Source organism: Ranitomeya variabilis, chromosome 1, assembly GCF_051348905.1.
Source record: "Ranitomeya variabilis isolate aRanVar5 chromosome 1, aRanVar5.hap1, whole genome shotgun sequence".
In the NCBI taxonomy this organism is placed as follows: domain Eukaryota; kingdom Metazoa; phylum Chordata; class Amphibia; order Anura; family Dendrobatidae; genus Ranitomeya; species Ranitomeya variabilis.
The window spans coordinates 315,212,948-315,232,477 of NC_135232.1; the positions used below are offsets into that span (position 1 = coordinate 315,212,948).

Below are 19,530 nucleotides of genomic sequence, written 5' to 3' on the forward strand. Positions count from 1 at the left end.
TCCGACCGCGCATGCGCGGCTGGAACTCCGCCCCCACCTCCCCGCACCTCACAATGGGGCAGCGGATGCGTGGAAAAACAGCATCCGCTGCCCCCGTTGTGCGGCGCTTGCACAGTATGCGTCGGTATGTCGGGCCGACGCAGCGCGACGGCCCCGTACCGACGCTAGTGTGAAAGTAACCTAACGGGAAAATGGAAATAAATATATTTTTTTACATTTTATTATTTTTCCCTAACTAAGGGGGTGATGAAGGGGGATTTGATTTACTTTTATAGCGTTTTTTGGGCGGATTTTTATGGTTGCTAGCCATCACACACTAAAAGACGCTTTTTATTGCAAAAAATAGTTTTTGCATCACCACATTTTGAGAGCTATAATTTTTCCATATTTTGGTCCACAGAGTCATGTGAGATCTTGTTTTTTGCAGGACGAGTTGACGTTTTTACTGGTACCATTTTCGGGTACATGACATTTTTTGATCGCTTTTTATTCCGATTTTTGGGAGGCAGAATGAACAAAAACCAGCAATTCCTGAAATTCTTTTAGGGGGGGGCGTTTATACCGTTCCGCGTTTGGTAAAAAGGATAAAGCAGTTTTATTCTTCGGGTCAGTACGATTACAGCGATACCTCATTTATGTAATTTTTTTATGTTTTGGCGCTTTTACACAATAAAAACTATTTTATATAAAAAAATAATTGTTTTTGCATCGCTTTATTCTGAGGACTATAACTTTTTTATTTTTCTGCTGACGATGCTGTATGGCGGCTTTTTTTTTTGCGGGACAAGATGACGTTTTCAGCGGTACCATGGTTATTTATATCCGTCTTTTTGATCGCGTGTTATTACACTTTTTGTTTGGCGGTATGAGAATAAAGCGTTGTTTTTTGCCTCGTTTTTTTTGTTTTTTTTTTACGGTGTTCACTGAAGGGGTTAACTAGTGATATAGTTTTATAGGTTGGGTTGTTACTGACGCGGCGATACTAAATATGTGTACTTTTATTGTGTGATTTTTTTTTTATTTAGATAAAGAAATGTATTTATGGGAATTTTTTTTTTTTTTTTTTCATTATTTAGGAATTTTTTTTTTTTTTTTTTACACGTGGAAAATTTTTTTTTTTACTTTTTTACTTTGTCCCAGGGGGGGACATCACAGATCGGTGATCTGACAGTGTGCACAGCACTCTGTCAGATCATCGATCTGACAGGCACATTGCAGAGGCTTGCCGGCACCTGCTATGAGGAATTCTCAGCAGACGCCGGCAAGCAGGGTCATCTCATGACCCGGAAGGAGTCCCGCGGCCATCTTGGATCCGGGGACTCCTTCCAGGTCACCGGAGCAGCGCGATCTCATCGCGCTGCTACGGTGGGAGAGCGCAGGGAGCCCCCGTCCCTGCGCGATCCCCCTCTATGCCGCTGTCACTATTGACAGCGGCATCAGAGGGGTTAAATGCCCGCGATCGGTGACAGCGCCGATCGTGGGCATTGCTGCGGGGTGTCAGCTGTCATATACAGCTGACACCCGCACCCGATCACCGCGGTGCTCAGCGCGAGACCGCGGTGATCGATGCGCCGTACTAGTACTGCGGCTGGCACTAATGCAGTGCCGGCAGCGCCGTACTAGTACGGCGCATGGCACGAAGGGGTTAAACCAGTGGAAATCTGTGCTTTGGTCTGATGAGTCCAAATTTGAGATCTTTGGTTCCAACTACTGTGTCTTTGTGCGATGCAGAAAAGGTGAACGGATGGATTCTACATGCCTGGTTCCCACCGTGAAGCATGGAGGAGGTGTAATAGTGTGGGGGTGCTTTGCTGGTGACACTGTTGGGGATTTATTCAAAATTGAAGGCATACTGAACCAGCATGGCTACCACAGTATCTTGCAGCGGCATGCTATTCCATCCGGTTTGTGTTTAGTTGGACCATCATTTATTTTTCAACAGGACAATGACCCCAAACACACCTCCAGGCTGTGTAAGAGCTATTTGATCAAGAAGGAGAGTGATGGGGTGCTACGCTATATGACCTGGCCTCCACAGTCACCAGACCTGAACCCAAACGAGATGGTTTGGGGTGAGCTGGACCGCAGAGTGAAGGCAAAAGGGACAACAAATGCTAAGCATCTCTGGGAACTCCTTCAAGATTGTTGGAAAACCATTCCCGGTGACTACCTCTTGAAGCTCATCAAGAGAATGCCAAGAGTGTGCAAAGCAGTCATCAAAGCAAAAGGTGGCTACTTTTAAGAACCTAGAATATAAGACATATTGTCAGTTGTTTCACACTTTTTTGTTAAGTATATAATTCCACATGTGTTAATTCATAGTTTTGATGCCTTCAGTGTGAATGTACAATTTTCATAGTCATGAAAATACAGAAAAATCTTTAAATGAGAAGGTGTGTCCAAACTTTTGGTCTGTACTGTATATATATAGCAGCCACATAGCATATAGCAGAGGCCACGTAACACAGACAGCCACGTAGTATATAGCACAGCCATGTAGTATATAGGAGCCACGTAGTATATAACACAGCCCACGTAATATATAGCATCCACGCAGTATATAACACAGCCCACGCAGTATATAGCACTGTGGGCACCATATCCCTGTTAAAAAAAGAATGAAAATAAAAAATATTTATATACTCACTCTCCGGAGTCCAGCGAAGCTTTCCCTATGCGCGCGATGCATTGCGAAATTACCCAGATGACTTAGCAGTCTCGCGAGACCACTACGTCATGATGTCGCGAGACCGCAATGCAAGGCCCAGAGTGTCGCGATAAGCAGGAAAGGCGCCGGAAGGTGAGTATATAATGATTTTTTTTTTTTCTTATTTTTAACATTAGATCTTTTTACTATTGATGCTGCATAGGCAGCATAAATAGTAAAAAGTTGGTCACACAGGGTTAATAGCAGTGTTAACGGACTGCGTTACACCGCGGCACAACGAGGTGTAATGCAGCCATTAACCCTGTGTGAGCGCTGACTGGAGGGGAGTATGGAGCGGGCACTGACAGAGAGTAGGAAGGGGCAAATTCGCGTCCGGACTGTGCCCGTCACTGATTGGCCGCGACCAATCAACGACGCAGGATTTCCGTGACAGACAAACAGACAGACAGACAAACAGACGGACGTGCCCCTTAGACATTATATAGTACATGTTCCCACGACATGCCTAAAGTTGCCGATGTAATCACATCCGCCAGTGCCTTTGCTTTATATTTTAAAGCGTGGCTTCCAAACAAAGCAGTCTGAAGAATGTACACATTACTTACCTCTTATAAATGCTTTAAGGTTTCATAAGTCCTAAATAACAAACTGAGCAAGTGCATATGCATCATTTTGACATGTTACACTCATTTTTTGCGGTGGGTTAGAGGCGAATTATAAGGCGGTGTTCAGACAGAATCTACCTGAAAAATTTGTTATGGGCACATCCCTAATCGAGAGGAGGTGAATGGAATGCTTGTCCTTAGGGCTGGAATTCTTAAAAACCTAAGAGGAGAATGTATTATGACTGACATTTCATATGTCAAGTTAATTAATGTAACATGCTCCCATTTTATAAGTAGGCATACTGCTTTCTATAAATCCAGTGTTATCTATCCCCTCGTCAGACAGTTAATGGGGTTTTCCCACAAACATAATAATTTTAAATAGTAAATCTGGGAATAATCAGTTCCACAACTGGATATGTTTAAAAATATTCCTGTGCTGAGATAATCTTATAAATGTGCCCCTGCTGAGTGCTGTGTAATGGCTGTGCCTGACCGTGCAGGAACATGGTCTGATCATACCACAGCTCCTGGGAAGGGGAGGAAGCAAAAAAAGTATACAGATATTACAGTGAGGGATTGCAGTTGATTCTTTTGTGAGGCAAAATATTTCACTGCCTGATTGCAAGCAATCTTTTACCTGAAAAAAAAAAAAAAATCAGCTGTGATCCTATGCGGTCCTATCTATATGCTCTTTTTCTTCCTCCCCTGCCCAGGAGCTGGGGTATGATCAGACCATGTCCCTGCATGGTCAGACACAGCCATTACACAGTACACAGCAGGGGCACATTTATAAGGCTATGTGCACACGTAGGAAATGTGGTGCAGAATTTTCTGCACTAAATCTGCATCTCCTGGCAGAATCCACAGCTGCGGATTTGCAGCGGTTTTTATGCGGATTTTGTGCGAATTTGCCGCAGAATTGATGTGGATTTTATGCAGTTTTTCCCACTGCGGATTTCTATCATGGAGGGGTGCAGAAACGCTGCAGATCCGCACAAAAGAAGTGATTTTTCCGCACCATCTGCACAACTTTTTTTTTACCCATTGATTTACATTGTACTGTAAATCACATTGCGGATCTGCAGCGTTTCTGCGCGGAAAAATCCGCATCGTGTGCACATAGCCTTAGATGCATGGGAACATTTTTTTTTTAAACACATCCAATTGTGAAAATTATTATTATTCAAAGACCTGTTGATTCAAATGTTGATTAAAATGCACTTTGTTTGTAGGAAAACCCCTTTAAATCTATGCCAATCATGACAATTTTGAGCATAAATTATAGTAAATTTGTCATGCTGCAGAGGCCTCTTCCATCCTATGGAAAATAGCTTAGAGAATGCCCCAATCATAAAACTTAACTTTTAATGATAAGTTTAACCCCTTCATGACCTTGGGATTTTCCGTTTTTCCGTGTTCGTTTTTTGCTCCCCTTCTTCGCAGAGCTATAACTTTTTTATTTTTCCGTCAATACGGCCATGTGAGGGCTTATTTTTTGCGAAACAAGTTGTACTTTTAAACGACATCATTGGTTTTAGCATGTCGTGTACTAGAAAACGGGAAAAAAATTCCAAGTGCGGTGAAATTGCAAAAAAAGTGCAATCCCACACTTGTTTTTTGATTGGCTTTTTTACTAGGTTCACTAAATGCTAAAGCTGACCTGATATTATGATTCTCCAGGCAGCGTCGGACTGGAGTACCTTGGGCCCACCAGAGAAAAATCTTTCTTGGGGCCCACCATGCCGTTTAAAAATACCACACAGGATAGATCCTATATACCACACCACGCACGAGAGCTGACAGATCCTCTATATACTACACCACATGGGAGAGCTGACAGATCCTCTATATACTACACCACACGGGAGAGCTGACAGATCCTCTATATACTACACTACACAGGAGAGCTGACAGATCCTCTATATACTGCACCACACAGGAGAGCTGACAGATCCTGTATATACTACACCACACGGGAGAGCTGACAGATCCTCTATATACTACACTACACAGGAGAGCTGACAGATCCTCTATATACTGCACCACACAGGAGAGCTGACAGATCCTCTATATACTACACCACACAGGAGAGCTGACAGATCCTCTATATACTGCACCACACAGGAGAGCTGACAGATCCTCTATATACTACACCACACAGGAGAGCTCACGGCTCCTCTATATACTGCACCACACAGGAGAGCTGACAGATCCTGTATATACTACACCACACAGGAGAGCTGACAGATCCTCTATATACTACACCACACGGGAGAGCCGACAGATCGTCTATATACTACACCACACAGGAGAGCTGACAGATCCTCTATATACTACACCACACAGGAGAGCTGGCAGATCATCTATATACTACACCACACAGGAGAGCTGACACATCCTCTATATACTACACCACACAGGAGAGCTGACACATCCTCTATATACTACACCACACGGGAGAGCTGACAGATCCTCTATATACTACACCACACAGGAGAGCTGACAGATCCTCTACATACTACACCACACAGGAGAACTGACAGATCCTTTATACACCACACGGGAGAGCTGACAGATCCTCTATATACACCACACGGGAGAGCTGACAGATCCTCTGTATACTACACCACACAGGAGAGCTGACAGATCCTCTATATACTACACTACACAGGAGAGCAGACAGATCCTCTATATACTACACCACACGGGAGAGCTGACAGATCCTCTATATACACCACACGGGAGAGCTGACAGATCCTCTGTATACTACACCACACAGGAGAGCTGACAGATCCTCTATATACTACACTACACAGGAGAGCTGACAGATCCTCTATATACTACACCACATAGGAGAGCTGACAAATCCTCTATATACTACACCACACAGGAGAGCTGACAGATCCTCTATATACTACACCGCACAGGAGAGCTGACAGATCCTCTATATACTACACCACACAGGAGAGCTGACAGATCCTCTATATACTACACCACACAGGAGAGCTGACAGATCCTCTATATACTACACCACACAGGAGAGCTGACACATCCTCTATATACTACACCACACAGGAGAGCTGACAGATCCTCTATATACTACACCACACAGGAGAGCTGACACATCCTCTATATACTACACTACACAGGAGAGCTGACAGATCCTCTATATACTACACCACACAGGAGAGCTGACAGATCCTCTATATACTACACCACACGGGAGAGCAGACAGATCCTCTATATACTACACCACACAGGAGAGCTGACAGATCCTCTATATACTACACCACACGGGAGAGCTGACAGATCCTCTATATACTACACCACACGGGAGAGCCGACAGATCCTCTATATACTACACCACACAGCAGAGCTGACAGATCCTCTATATACTATACCACACAGGAGAGCTGACAGATCCTCTATATACTACACCACACAGGAGAGCTGATAGATCCTCTATATACTACACCTCACAGGAGAGCTGACAGATCCTCTATATACTACACCACACAGGAGAGCTGACAGATCCTCTATATACTACACCTCACAGGAGAGCTGACAGATCCTCTATATACTACACCACACAGGAGAGCTGACCGATCCTCTATATACTACACCACACAGGAGAGCTGACAGATCCTCTATATACTACACCACACAGGAGAGCTGACAGATCCTCTACATACTACACCTCACAGGAGAGCTGACAGATCCTCTATATACTACACCACACAGGAGAGCTGACAGATCCTCTATATACTACACCACGCAGGAGAGCTGACAGATCCTCTATATACTACACCACACAGGAGAGCTGACAGATCCTCTATATACTACACCACACAGGAGAGCAGTAATGTAGGTCCACTGTGTGTAGTAAACTACTTACCGGTGGCCATATTCCACTGCAATGAAGAAGACACAAGCAACGACACAGCGGCAGAAGACGGCGACTGCTGCATATTTTATTACACACAGGGAAGCTTTCTGTTGGGGGCGAGACATTGTTTTTATTAGTATCATTTTAGGATAGATGTGATTTTTTTTCATCATTTGTTATAGCTTTTTTTGTGTAATTGTGGCGAACAGAAAAAAGGACATTTGGCGTTCTTGAGTTGTTTCTGTTTACGGTGTTTACTGATCGAGTTAATTGTTTTTATATTTTGATATATCAGACTTTTCTGAACCCAGCAATACCAAATATGTGTTGTTTTTTATTTTTTAAATATATTTATTTTCAATTGGATAAAAAGGGGTGATTTAAACTTTTAGGAATTTTTAAAATTTTGTTTTTTCCTTTCACTGGTACAGTTAGCCCCCTTAGAGGACATGAAAATGCGATCATCCGATCGCATGTGCTATTATATACAGTGATACCACAGCATCACTGCACATAGCAAAAATCACGGTCTCCTTTAAAGCCTGGCCACAGGAAGAAGACCCCTGGCTGTCATAACAACCCATCGGCAACCCACGATCACATCATGGGCGCCAATGGGTGAGAGAATGACGCGCACGCATGTTGGCATGTGTTATATGCTGCTGTCAGAGATTGACACTGGCATTTAACACGCGCCATACATGTAAGGCAGATGTCGTAAAGGTGTTAATTACCTGAGGACCCCCTTCCCCACTGTCACCCAATATCCTGTGGGCCCCCTCCCCCACTGTCACCTCTATTTTCCTGTGTGTCCCCTCCCCCACTATTTCACCTCTGATTTCCTGTGGGCTTACTGAGAGGGGGAAAGGGGAGCCACAGTAAAATAGAGGTGGTTGACACAATGGGGGAGAGGGCTCACAAGAAAATTATAACATCACTGTGGGCCCCCTCCCCTGTATTACCTTAAGGATGCATGGGGCCCCCTCCCCTAACTGCCTCTATGGCCATTGATCTAGTCAGGGTGCAGGCATCATAACTGTTTATTTACTTACACTCACACTGACTGCAGCCATCCCTCTGCTCCTCTGCACAATACATGGCCGTGTGCTGCTTGGGTAGGACTGCTGACCAATCACAGCACAGCTCCTTGCCTGAGCTGTGCTGTGAGCTCACACAAAGAAAACTAACGCTGATTGGCTGAATTGCAGCCAATCAGCGTTTACACTGCTGCCCAGGGCTTTGTGGAAGAGGAGCAGAGGGACAGAGCACAGGATGAGACAGGTGACTGCGGGACAAACTGTAGTGTGCAAGTGCGCGTCTCCTCTCAGCCTCAGAGTCAGCTGTTCTGCTGGCTGAAGTGAGGGTCGGCACACACAGCTCCTGGCAGAGTAGAAGCCGGCAGCGGCAGAAGGTGATGTGAAGGAGCTGCGTCTGCACTTCCCATCACCTGTGCAGTCTGCCAGCCGCTGCCGGCTATACAGTAAAGTGAGCCCTGCTCCCCGCAGCTATGCAGGGCAGGCACAAATGAAGGAGGCAGGGGCTGGGGGCGGGGCCCACCGGAGGATTCTCCGGTGTCCCGGTGCCCCAGTCCGACGGTGTCTCCAGGTCAGTACGAGTTCATAGACACCTAACATGTCTAGGTTCTCTTTTATCTAAAAAGGTGAAAAAAAAATTCCAAACTTTGCTAAAAAAAACCCAAACAATTGCGCCATTTTCCGATACCCGTAGCGTCTCCATTTTTTATGATCTGGGGTCGGGTGAGGGCTTATTTTTTGCGTGCTGAGCTGGGGTTTTTAATGATAGCATTTTGGTGCAGATCTTTTGATCGCCCGTTATTGCATTTTAATGCAATGTCGCGGCGACCCAAAAAACATAATTCTGGCGTTTTGAATTTTTTTCTCGCTACGCTGTTTAGCGATCAGGTTAATCCTTTTTTTTTATTGATCGATCGGGCGATTCTGAACGCGGCAATACCAAATATATATTTTTTTTTTACTTTTGCCATGCTTCAAGCTGGCACATTGCGATCGGCTCTGCTACATAGCAGCGATCATCAGATCGCTGCTATGCAGCAGAAATGCAGGTGTGCTATGAGCGCCGACAGCACAGCGCTCACAGCAGACCGGCATAAGTAACCATAGAGGTCTCAAGGACCTCTATGGTTACAATGCAGAAGCATCACTGACCCCCGATCATGTGACGGGGTCGGCGATGCGCTCATTTCCGGCCGCCCGGTTAAATGCCGCTGTCAGTGTTTGACAGTGGCATTTGACTAGTTAATAGCGGCGGGTGAATCACCCGCCGCTATTGCGGGCACATGTCAGTTGTTCAAAACAGCTGACATGTCCCGGCTTTGATGCGGGCTCACTGCCGGAGCCAGCATCAAAGCGGGGGATCTGACCTCGAACATACTATCCCGTCTGAGGTCAGAAAGAGGTTAAAACTCAGACAAACAACTTATAAATAACCAAAAACGTGCTCATGTGAACCAGTGCTCAAGAAATAAAAATTGGTTGGATCTCACCAATAGTAGCAGAGTAGTATGCCTCTCCAATAATAGCGGACGTGTAGTCACAATGGTACGTCTCTCTGTATCCTCAATTGAGGGTAGGCAGTTCAAACATAGGGATAGGGACTGGGGGTAGGGTTATTTCTCTCCTTCCCTGTTAAACCCATTCAAACTCCTGTCCTCACAAGGACAGGCCCCAAGTGGTCCCTAACTATGGACCCCACTAACAAATGGACAAACTCGAGACTTCTCCCTGAGAGTGCTGACTAGATCGCACTATAGCTGATTGTGCCTCTTCCATACTACTAAGCCCTGCCTATTTTACAAACTTTTGGGGAGATTGGCGCAGAAAATGGCTCAGTGGTTAGCACTGCAGCCTTGCAGCGCTGGAGTCCTGGGTTAAAATCCCACCAAGGACAACATCTGCAAGGAGTTTGTATGTTCTCCCCGTGTTTGCGTGGGTTTCCTCCAGGTCCTGATAGGGAATTTAGATACTGATAGAGAATTTAGATTGTGAGCCCCATCTGGGACAGTGATGATAATGTGTGCAAACTGTAAAGCGCTGCGGAATATGTTAGCGCTATATAAAAATATAATTGTCTAAGGGTCACTTCCGTCTTTCTGTCCGTCACGGATATTCATTGGTCGCGGCCTCTGTCATGGAAATCCAAGTCGCTGATTGGTCGTGGCAAAACGCCCACGACCATTGCCACGACCAATCAGCGACGGCCATAGTCTGGCAGCGAAATGGCCACTGTTTTACTGCCCTGCAGTCAGCGCTGAGCGCTCACACAGGGTTAATGCCAGCGTTAACGGACCGCGGTTTAACGCACTCCGTTAAAGCAGCTATTAACCCTGTGTGACCAACTTTTTACTATTGATGCTGCGTATGCAGCATCAATAGTAAAAAGATCTAATGTCACAAATAATAATAATAAAAAAAAGGTTATTCTCACCTTCCGACGTCGCACGCTGTCCTCGGCAGTGCAAGCGGCAGGTTCTGGTGCCAAGGATGCTAGACGTCGCGCGCTGTCCTCGGCAGTGCAAGCGGCAGGTTCCGGTGCCAAGGATGCTAGACGTCGCACGCTGTCCTCGGCAGTGCAAGTGGCAGGTTCCGGTGCCAAGGATGCTATGCGAGAAGGACCTGCCATGACGTCACGGTCATGTGACCGCGACGTCATCACAGGTCCTGCGCTCATACCAACCCTGGGACCGGAAGCTGCCGCGTGCACCACGCACAGGCGCCAGGACTTCAAGGGGCCTTCGGAAGGTGAGTATATGTTTATTTTTTATTTTAAGTCTTTTTTAACCACATATATAGTGCCCACATTGCTATATACTACGTGGGCTGTGTTACATACTGCGTGGGCTCTGTTATATACTACATCTCTGTGCTATATACTATGTAGCTGGGCAATATACAACGTGACTGTCCAATATACTATGTGGCTGTGCAATATACTACGTGCTCTGTGTTATATACTGTGTATCTGTGCAATATACAATGTGGCTGTGTCAGTTCTGTTATATACTACGTCGACTGTGCAATATACTACGTGGCTGTTATATACTACGTGGCTGTGCAATATACTACGTGCCTCTACAATATACTACGTGGCTATGTTATATACTACGTGGCTCTGCTATATACTACGTCACTGACCAATATACTACATAGCTGTGCAATACACTACATAGCTGTGCAATACACTACGTGACTGTGTTATATACTACGTGGCTGTGCAATATACTATGTGCCTGTGCAATATACTACGTGGCTCTACAATATACTACGTGGCTATGTTATATACTACGTGGCTCTGCTATATACTACGTGGCTGACCAATATACTACATACCTGTGCAATACACTACGTGGCTATGTTATATATTACGTGGCTGTGTTATATACTACGTAGCTCTGCTATATACTACGTATGCTGTGTCACATACTACGTAGCTCTGTTATATACTACGTAGCTATGTTATATACTACGTCGGTTGTGTTATATACTACGTCACTGTGCAATATAGTACGTAGCCTGTGCTATATACTACCCACATATTCTAGAATACCCGATACGTTAGAATCGGGCCACCATCTAGTATAAAAATAAAGTACTAGCCTTGGTAAATTCATCTCTGATGTTTTTTGTGCAACTCAAGGCTTCATTTAGACGTCCATGTTTCATGCACGTGTGTGTTGTATTTGAGATTTTCACAGATAGAACACATTACAGGAAAAGGGGCTGTTCACATGTCTATGTTGTTTTCTGCAGACCAAGTGTCTGCAAAGGAGAAAACAAAAAACAGGGGCATGTTGGTTTTTGATCTGATTCATGGATCAAATTCATCCTTTCACCTCAATGGGTCCATGAAAAAAACCCCAAACAGCTGTAGCATTTCACCCGCTACGGGTCTAGGGGACACTCGCTTAGGTGCGGCGGATGACACTCAGGAGACACGTTTCCTTAAAAGTTCACAGGTTTATTGCTCCATAAACCACATGGCAACAGGAACAACAGGTAAACAGTCTTATGTCAGACAGGTTAATCCTCAATGTCCATAGTAGAGCTCCGCTCTCTCAGGTCTGTGGGCACACAGACCGTGCTATGACCAGCACGTAGGCTCTCCAGCCTAAAGATGGTCTCTGTGTGTTGTTCAGGACGTCTGTCCCCACGTGGAACCGTCCAACACACAGGCCACTCTGCAGTGTCCAGTCAGGACACTTGGAAGTGTGTCCACCCTGACACACACCCACACACTCTCCTCCATGTGCCAAACACACCTCCATTATGTAGCCTGAAACCACACCCAGGAACCCATCACATGATTAGACATGTGGTTCTGACATTACCACAGGTCCTGAAACAAACATAGATAGGCATGGTTATGCCCCTTACCCAGGGGTGAGGTATATGGGTAGCCAGACCCTCCCATCTCTCATAGCTACCCGTAACCCGGACCCAAACATACTAAACAATTCCTTATTGCTTTATGTGCATTACAGAAAACACTCCGGGTTACATCACAGCGACAAGCCTTCTCTGTGATACATACCTCCCGTCAATCACATAACCAGTCGCTATGCCACACAGCGCACACATGCTTGCCGTGTGTCATGCGAGAGCTGTCTGGTTTCTACAATTTAATTGACAGACTATGAAAAAAAATTATTTGTGCATACTGCAAAAGTGCACCAAAAATGGATAAAAATCTATTTTTTTACTTGTATGCAGAACCCCACCTCTACCGCCTCAATGAATGAGGTCTAAAACACAGTTCAGTGTAGCCAGGAAGTCTGTCTATAATGCTGCCAATGTCTATGGAAGCATGACCCAAAGACAGTTTCACTCTACTTTATGCCAATTTCCTATTTTAACTCCTAAAGATATTTTTTTATCAATTGTAATACATAGTTCCTTTGGAAACAGCAAAGAGCCAACGAATATTAATCAACAAGAACTACACACGTGGTCAAAATTTTTGGTGCCCCTCATTTAATGTCAGAAAAAAACCCAATGGTCACAGTAATAACTTGAATCTGACTAAAATAATAATAAATAAAAGATCTATGACAATGAACAAATGAAAGTCAGACATTGCTTTTCAATCATGCTTCCACAGAACTTAAAAAAATAAACAAAACTGATGAAATAGGCCAGGACAGAAATGATGGTAACTTTAACTTAATATTGTGTTGCACAACCTTTTGAGGCAATCACTGCAAACGAGGGGTACCAACAATTTTGACTACGTGTGTATATCTGTTACTCATAAGCAGTAAGCATCTAATTTATCTGGCTAAGGCTATGTGCACATGTACTGTATAATGGTCCACAGCGGATTTGATAAATCAGCAGGGCAAAAACACTGCGTTTTTTCTGTAGATTTATTGCGGATTTACCGCGGTTTTTCTGCGGATTTCACTGCGGTTTTACAACTGCTGTTTTCTATAGGAGCAGCTGTAAAACCGCTGCGGAATCCGCAAAAAGAAGTGGCATGCTGCGGAATGTAAACCGCTGCGTTTCCGCGTGTTTTTTTCCGCAGCATGTGCACTGCGGATTGCATTTCCCATAGGTTTACATTATACTGTAAACTCATGGGAAACTGCTGCGGATCCGCAGCGTTTTCCGCATCGTGTGCACATACCCTAATAATTACGCTACGCTATCAATATTATGGCTTCTTGGAATCTCCATTTACACTTGTTAGAACTAACTGAAAGTTTCACATGATTACCCATTATAGTGGCAGAATTTTGTTTTAGGTGTAAAATATACTACAATGATAGTACAATCTCAATGCCAAATTATTCAAACTTTAAAATTCATGTTTAGACCAGGAACTTACTCATGATCTAGGACACCATTTGCCAGGGGACCCTGAAATTGCTGAAGATGCAGAATACTCTCAAAATTGTCCACACGCTGGTCAGAATTTTCCATGTGAGCTGGCAAGTGACAGTTCAGAAAGCACACCATGTGTCCAAAGAGGGACAGCCGAATGCTAACGCCACCTTTGTTACCCTAAAAATGGAAGCAAAAATGGGGCAGCTAAAATTCCACAAACAGACCTACAAACAATGAAAGCATCCAGAACACCAAAAAAGTGAGGCAATGCTAGAAGTGAGCATTATGGGAACATGTCTTAATGAAGCGGACCGACTTGAGTCGTAAGGACACATACACACTACCGTATTTGAGATCCGAGTTATTAAAAACCACAATAGTGAAAATGGAAGACAAGTACATTGTCGTTTTCTTACACAGTGATATATGGATTTCTGTTTCTTGAGTGTGCACGCACACACATGTAAAAGTTGCTAAATCATATACAGAGTGCAAAATGAGTATTGAACACGTCACCAATTTTCTAAGTAAAAAATATATTTCTAAACGTGCTGTCTCAGCTTGTAAGCTTGCGAACAGGGCCCTCATTTCTCTTGGTATCTGTTTTGATATATGTGTTTATTGTCATGCTGTGATATCTATTGTCTGTACAAGTCCCCTCTAAAATGTAAAGTGCAGTGGAATATGTTGGCGCTACAGAAATAAAATTATTATTATTATTATTGTTGACATGAAATTCTCACCAGATGTCAGTAACAACCTATCGAATCCACACAGGCAAATGAATCAAACCATAGATATCCATATATTAAGTTATGTGTAATAATGAGAACTATAACAGGGAAAAAGAATTGAACGCATGAAGAAAGAGAGGTGCAAAAAGCCATGGAAAGTCATGACCCGAGCTAAAATCTATCAGTATTTATAACGCAATCCTGCCAATAATATCAGTTGGTTCAACTGATAGTCTATAAAATCGTGTCTCATAACCAAGGTTCCACAAAAGAAACATCTTATGATGGGTAAAACCAGTGAGCAGTCTCAAGACCTTAACAACCTTATTATTGCAAAACCTACTGATGGCATTAGTTAGAGAAGAATTTCTAAACTACTGAATGTTTCAGTATGCACTGTTGAGACCATAATCCGAAAGTGGAAATAACATCATTTCACCATAAACCACTGTGGCATAGCGACTGGTCATGTGATTGATGGATGGTATGTATCGCAGAGGTGGGTGGCCCTGTGATGGAAGCCTGGGTATGTTTTGTTCAAGCAGATTTACTGCTGAGGGGTTTGATTACATTGGGAAGGCTTCCAGGTGATTGGAGAGATGGGTGGGTTCAGTCACCTACAAACCCAGCCAAAGAGGCGTGTCTGAACACGTAAGATGGTTTTGTGTGTAAGGACCTGTGGTGATGTCACGCTCACTTGACTAGCCATGTGACAGGTACCTGGGTGTGGTTACACCTATGTAAAGGAGGTGTGTGTAGCACATGGTGGGAGAGATTGAGTGAGTGTGTGAGTGTCTGTCAGGGTGGACACACTTCCATGTGTCCTGGCAGGACACTGCAGAATGGCCTGTGTGTTAGACGGTTCCAAGTGGGGACGTCCTGGAAGCACACAGAGACCATTCCAGGCTGGAGAGCCTGCGTGCTGGACATAGCACGGAAGGTTGGTGTTGGAGACTCCTGGGAGTGGAGTCGTCCTGGAAGCACCTGGAGACCGTAGACCTGGACGGTCTGTGTTGAGGACCTGGGACTGACCTGAAGTCAGTGTAAGGAGTGGAACTTCTGAGAGGTAACCCCGGACAACGGGATTATAATATACAGCAGAGAAGCCTATCTGCTACGTGAACTGTCTAATGTTTCATGGCTGTAATGAAATGGACTGTACCCTGTCTGGTTTATGCGGAGTTTGAATAAACCATATGGACTGATATGTGTGAGATATCGTGCCTGAAGTGTTTATCCTGCTGCCAAGCGAGTATCCCCAAGACCCGTAGCGGGTGAAACGCTACACCACTTACAACAAGGTGCTCCCTGCAAGATTGCAGAAAGAGGAGTGAAAAGAATTATCAGAAAAGTTGTCCAAGAGCCAAGGACCAAGTAAAACCAAGTAAGACTCATAAGACTTCATTGCTGAAAAAAAAATGCACGTTTAAAGTTTTCTCAACAAAATTAAGACAAGCCTTCTGATATACTGGCAGAAAATAATCTGGTCAGATGAGACCAAAATTAAACTCTTTTGGATGCCATAATACATACAATGTTTTGAGGCCAAAAGGCACTGCATATCACTCCAAAAACACCACAATAACAATGAAGTTTGGAAATGGGAACATCATGGAATGGGGCTGTTTTTCAGCATAAGGCACTGGTAAACTTCATGTGATTGAAGGTAGGATGAATAGACAAACATACCGACACATTCTGCTGCCATTTACCAGGATGGCAAAGATAAAACGAGAGTGTACATTTCAGCAAGTCAATGAACCCTAACACACAGCAAAGGAAACTCTCAATTGGTTGCAGAGAAAGAAAATAAAGTTGCTAGAATGGCCCAGCCAATCACCTGACCTGAATCAGATAGAAAATTTATGGAAGGAACAAAAGCTCAGAGTTCATAGAGGGAGTCCACGGAACCTTCAGGATTTGAAGAGTTTGTGTGGAAGAATGGGCCAAAATCACACCTGAGAAATGCATGCGACTAGTTTCTCCATACAGGTGGCATCTTGAAGCTGTCATCACCAAAAAAGGTTCTTTCACAAAGTATTAATTGAATTTTCATAAGAGAGTGTTCAATACTTTTTTTTCTGTATCATTTCTCCTTTTTACACATAATTTATAGACATCTATGGTTTGATTCCTTTGCCTGTGTTGATTGGATGGGTTGTCTAAATAATAAAAGTTGAAGCTAGCTCACCCGGTCTGTCGTCCTTTGGAGATCTGCTTACTGCCAGGAAGCTGCATGGAATTGAAATGGGAGAGGCACACCCATGATGCAGCAGCCACAATATACAACAGAAAATTCCAGCAAATCTTTCCTGCTTGGCAATTAAAAACCATTTTAATCTTTCTTTTGTCCTTAATATACACAGGACCAAGAAGAAGACCTAAGAAGGTCAAAACGCGTAGTCTGCACACATAAAGCAGCAGTGTGCCCTTTTTTTGATCCCCTGTGTATATTAAGGACTTCTGCCATATGGATTATTTTAAAGATGAAAGAATAAAATGGTTTTAATTGTCAAATAGGAAAGATTCGCTGGAATTTTCTGTTGTATATTGTGGCGATTGGATGGGTTGTTACAGACATCTGGTGAGAATTTCATGTCAATAGCACCTTTAGAAATGTACGTAGAAAACTGGTGACATGTTTAATACTTATTTCACCTGCTTTATCTTATTGGACAACATTGGCTCTTTTCCTTTCTAGAACCAGTGATTCTAGAGGGGAATACAATGCAATATTCGGTACATAGACTCTTCACATTGCAGTCGTGGCATGCAGTAAGACTAATAGTCTGTTGCAGTATACTAACCCAGTAACCCCCTAGGCCAGTTCTTGTGCAGTCCGTCTGTACATCGCGTAGATAGGGAAGGTGGAAATACTTTGCAAACACCAACAGAAGACAACCTTGCATCCGCACAGAGCTGACCTATGACAATAAATCAGACAGCAAATGAAATTGTTGTGTGAAAAACAATAAAAAGCGCATTATTAAATATGAGTAACAACTGAAGCCTTGCTGTGCTTTGATATGTAACAGATAACACTGGGCCCAATTCATCATTGCTTTTCCATCAATTTAGTTGTCTTGAATACTTCTCACTCAGTGACTTTTTGATTCATGACAAATTCATCAAACGATTTAGACTAATTCATCAAATACGACTTTTTCAAAAGTCCCACAATTTGGCACAACTATACTCCAATCCCTCTCTGAATTGATTTTCTGTACAGCATAATGAGTTGGGGGCCCTTATGGCTGTTGAGAAAGCCCCTATCTAAGGCTCCAATTTATCATTTGTGGTTTTCATGAAGCTTTTTTTGTCTTGTGGTAGTCATTGCAGTAAATTCTTCAAATATTTGAACACGCTACATGAATTTTGTTCAAAATCAAAAGTGCTCTTTTTCCCTGTCTTTGACTTGTTTTACGACTTCTTAGCACAAAAAGTTGCACGTTTCGCAAAATGGGGCAAAAATTGCACCAAAATATCAGATGCACATTAAATCATATCAGGGGTGGACTAGAGTACATTTGTGACTTCTGAAAAAGTCGTAGTTGAAGAAACAGTCAAAAACATCTGGAAAACCCGCACTGACGTAAAAATCAGAAAGAAAACTAAACCACAAAAAAAAAACAACTTTGAAAAAGGCGCATATCATTTGACGAATTTGTTGTGAATTAAAAGATCATTGAGAGGTATTCAAGTCAAAACACTAGAAAAAAGGCAATTATGAATCAGTCCCAAAGACTTGCTGAATGGCTCTGCTACCACCAGACATCTTCTCTAGTCTCCGCACACATTTACGTTAATCGGACAAGTAAATCAATACAAATCAAGTTACATCAGCAAGTCATTCCATTGTGTCACCGCATATAATGGATAAGTGCTACTAAAAGATTTCATTCAACAGGATACCCAGCAACTGTAAGAAACTGAATATAAAGAGCTCTAATGTAGCATATAGGCGCCTCTCATTTTATTTGGTGCATATAACTACATTTAAACTGGCTAAATTACGTCTATGGCCACGTGCACACGTTGTGTATTTGGGGAGTTTTTTTGCATCAGTATCTGTTAGGTGTCGAGTTCCCGCCGCTGCACAGGGGGAATCTCGAACCATGTCTTATGCAGTCTCCCATTCTTCCCCAGTCGCAGAGGAGCCTGCTCAGCAGAGATGTCAGTCCCAGCATCTTGCTCAAGCTGATGCTGAGCATCTGGTTACTGCTGCCCTCCCAGGTTCAGCTATTATAACCAGCATTAATCAGCGGCGAGCAGACGATCCAGGGACTAAGTTCTGCTTTTTGTCAACTGAGCATGCTCATGGGACGACCTCTCATTGGAGGTCGGGGGTCACAGGCTCAGGTCCTGAAGCGGTCTTGATTGGACCACGGGGAAAGCCCCGAAGGACGCAGCTATAAAAGGTTTGCATGGCTGCTCGGCCATGCGCTAGTATAAATCGAAAATCGTGTATGGGTGGATGTGTGTATGCAATCTGATGAAAGCTCCTAAATTGATCCCCTTCCCTAACGTTGTTGTCTGAGTGTGGGTGATTGGAGCTAACTAGTGCCAGATTGTGCCATCCAGCACAATGCACGACAGTACTGCGTCTACAGCAGCGTCCGTCAGAGCGGCACCATGCGCAAATAGTGCGCTTTCCTGGCCCAAGCTTAGGGTGGTTAGTGGTGTCTGCCAGAGCTTTTTCCCTGGCATGGCAGTTGCAGCGCCGAATACTAGTGGGTCTAGAGCAGTGTTCCCCAACTCCTGTCCTCAAGAGCCA

At 43.9% G+C, this 19,530-nt stretch overlaps 1 protein-coding gene across 1 annotated transcript in view; it reads right to left on the bottom strand.

Annotated features, from left to right (window-relative positions):
- INPP5J (inositol polyphosphate-5-phosphatase J) overlaps nt 1-19,530 on the bottom strand; it is a 104,056-nt gene that overhangs the window by 37,142 nt on the left and 47,384 nt on the right. The window contains exons 5-6 of the mRNA XM_077297339.1: nt 17,564-17,680; nt 14,024-14,199 (exon numbers count right to left, since the gene is read on the bottom strand). Coding sequence (XP_077153454.1) covers nt 14,024-14,199; nt 17,564-17,680 — 293 coding nt within the window. The remainder of the gene's footprint in view (nt 1-14,023; nt 14,200-17,563; nt 17,681-19,530) is intronic.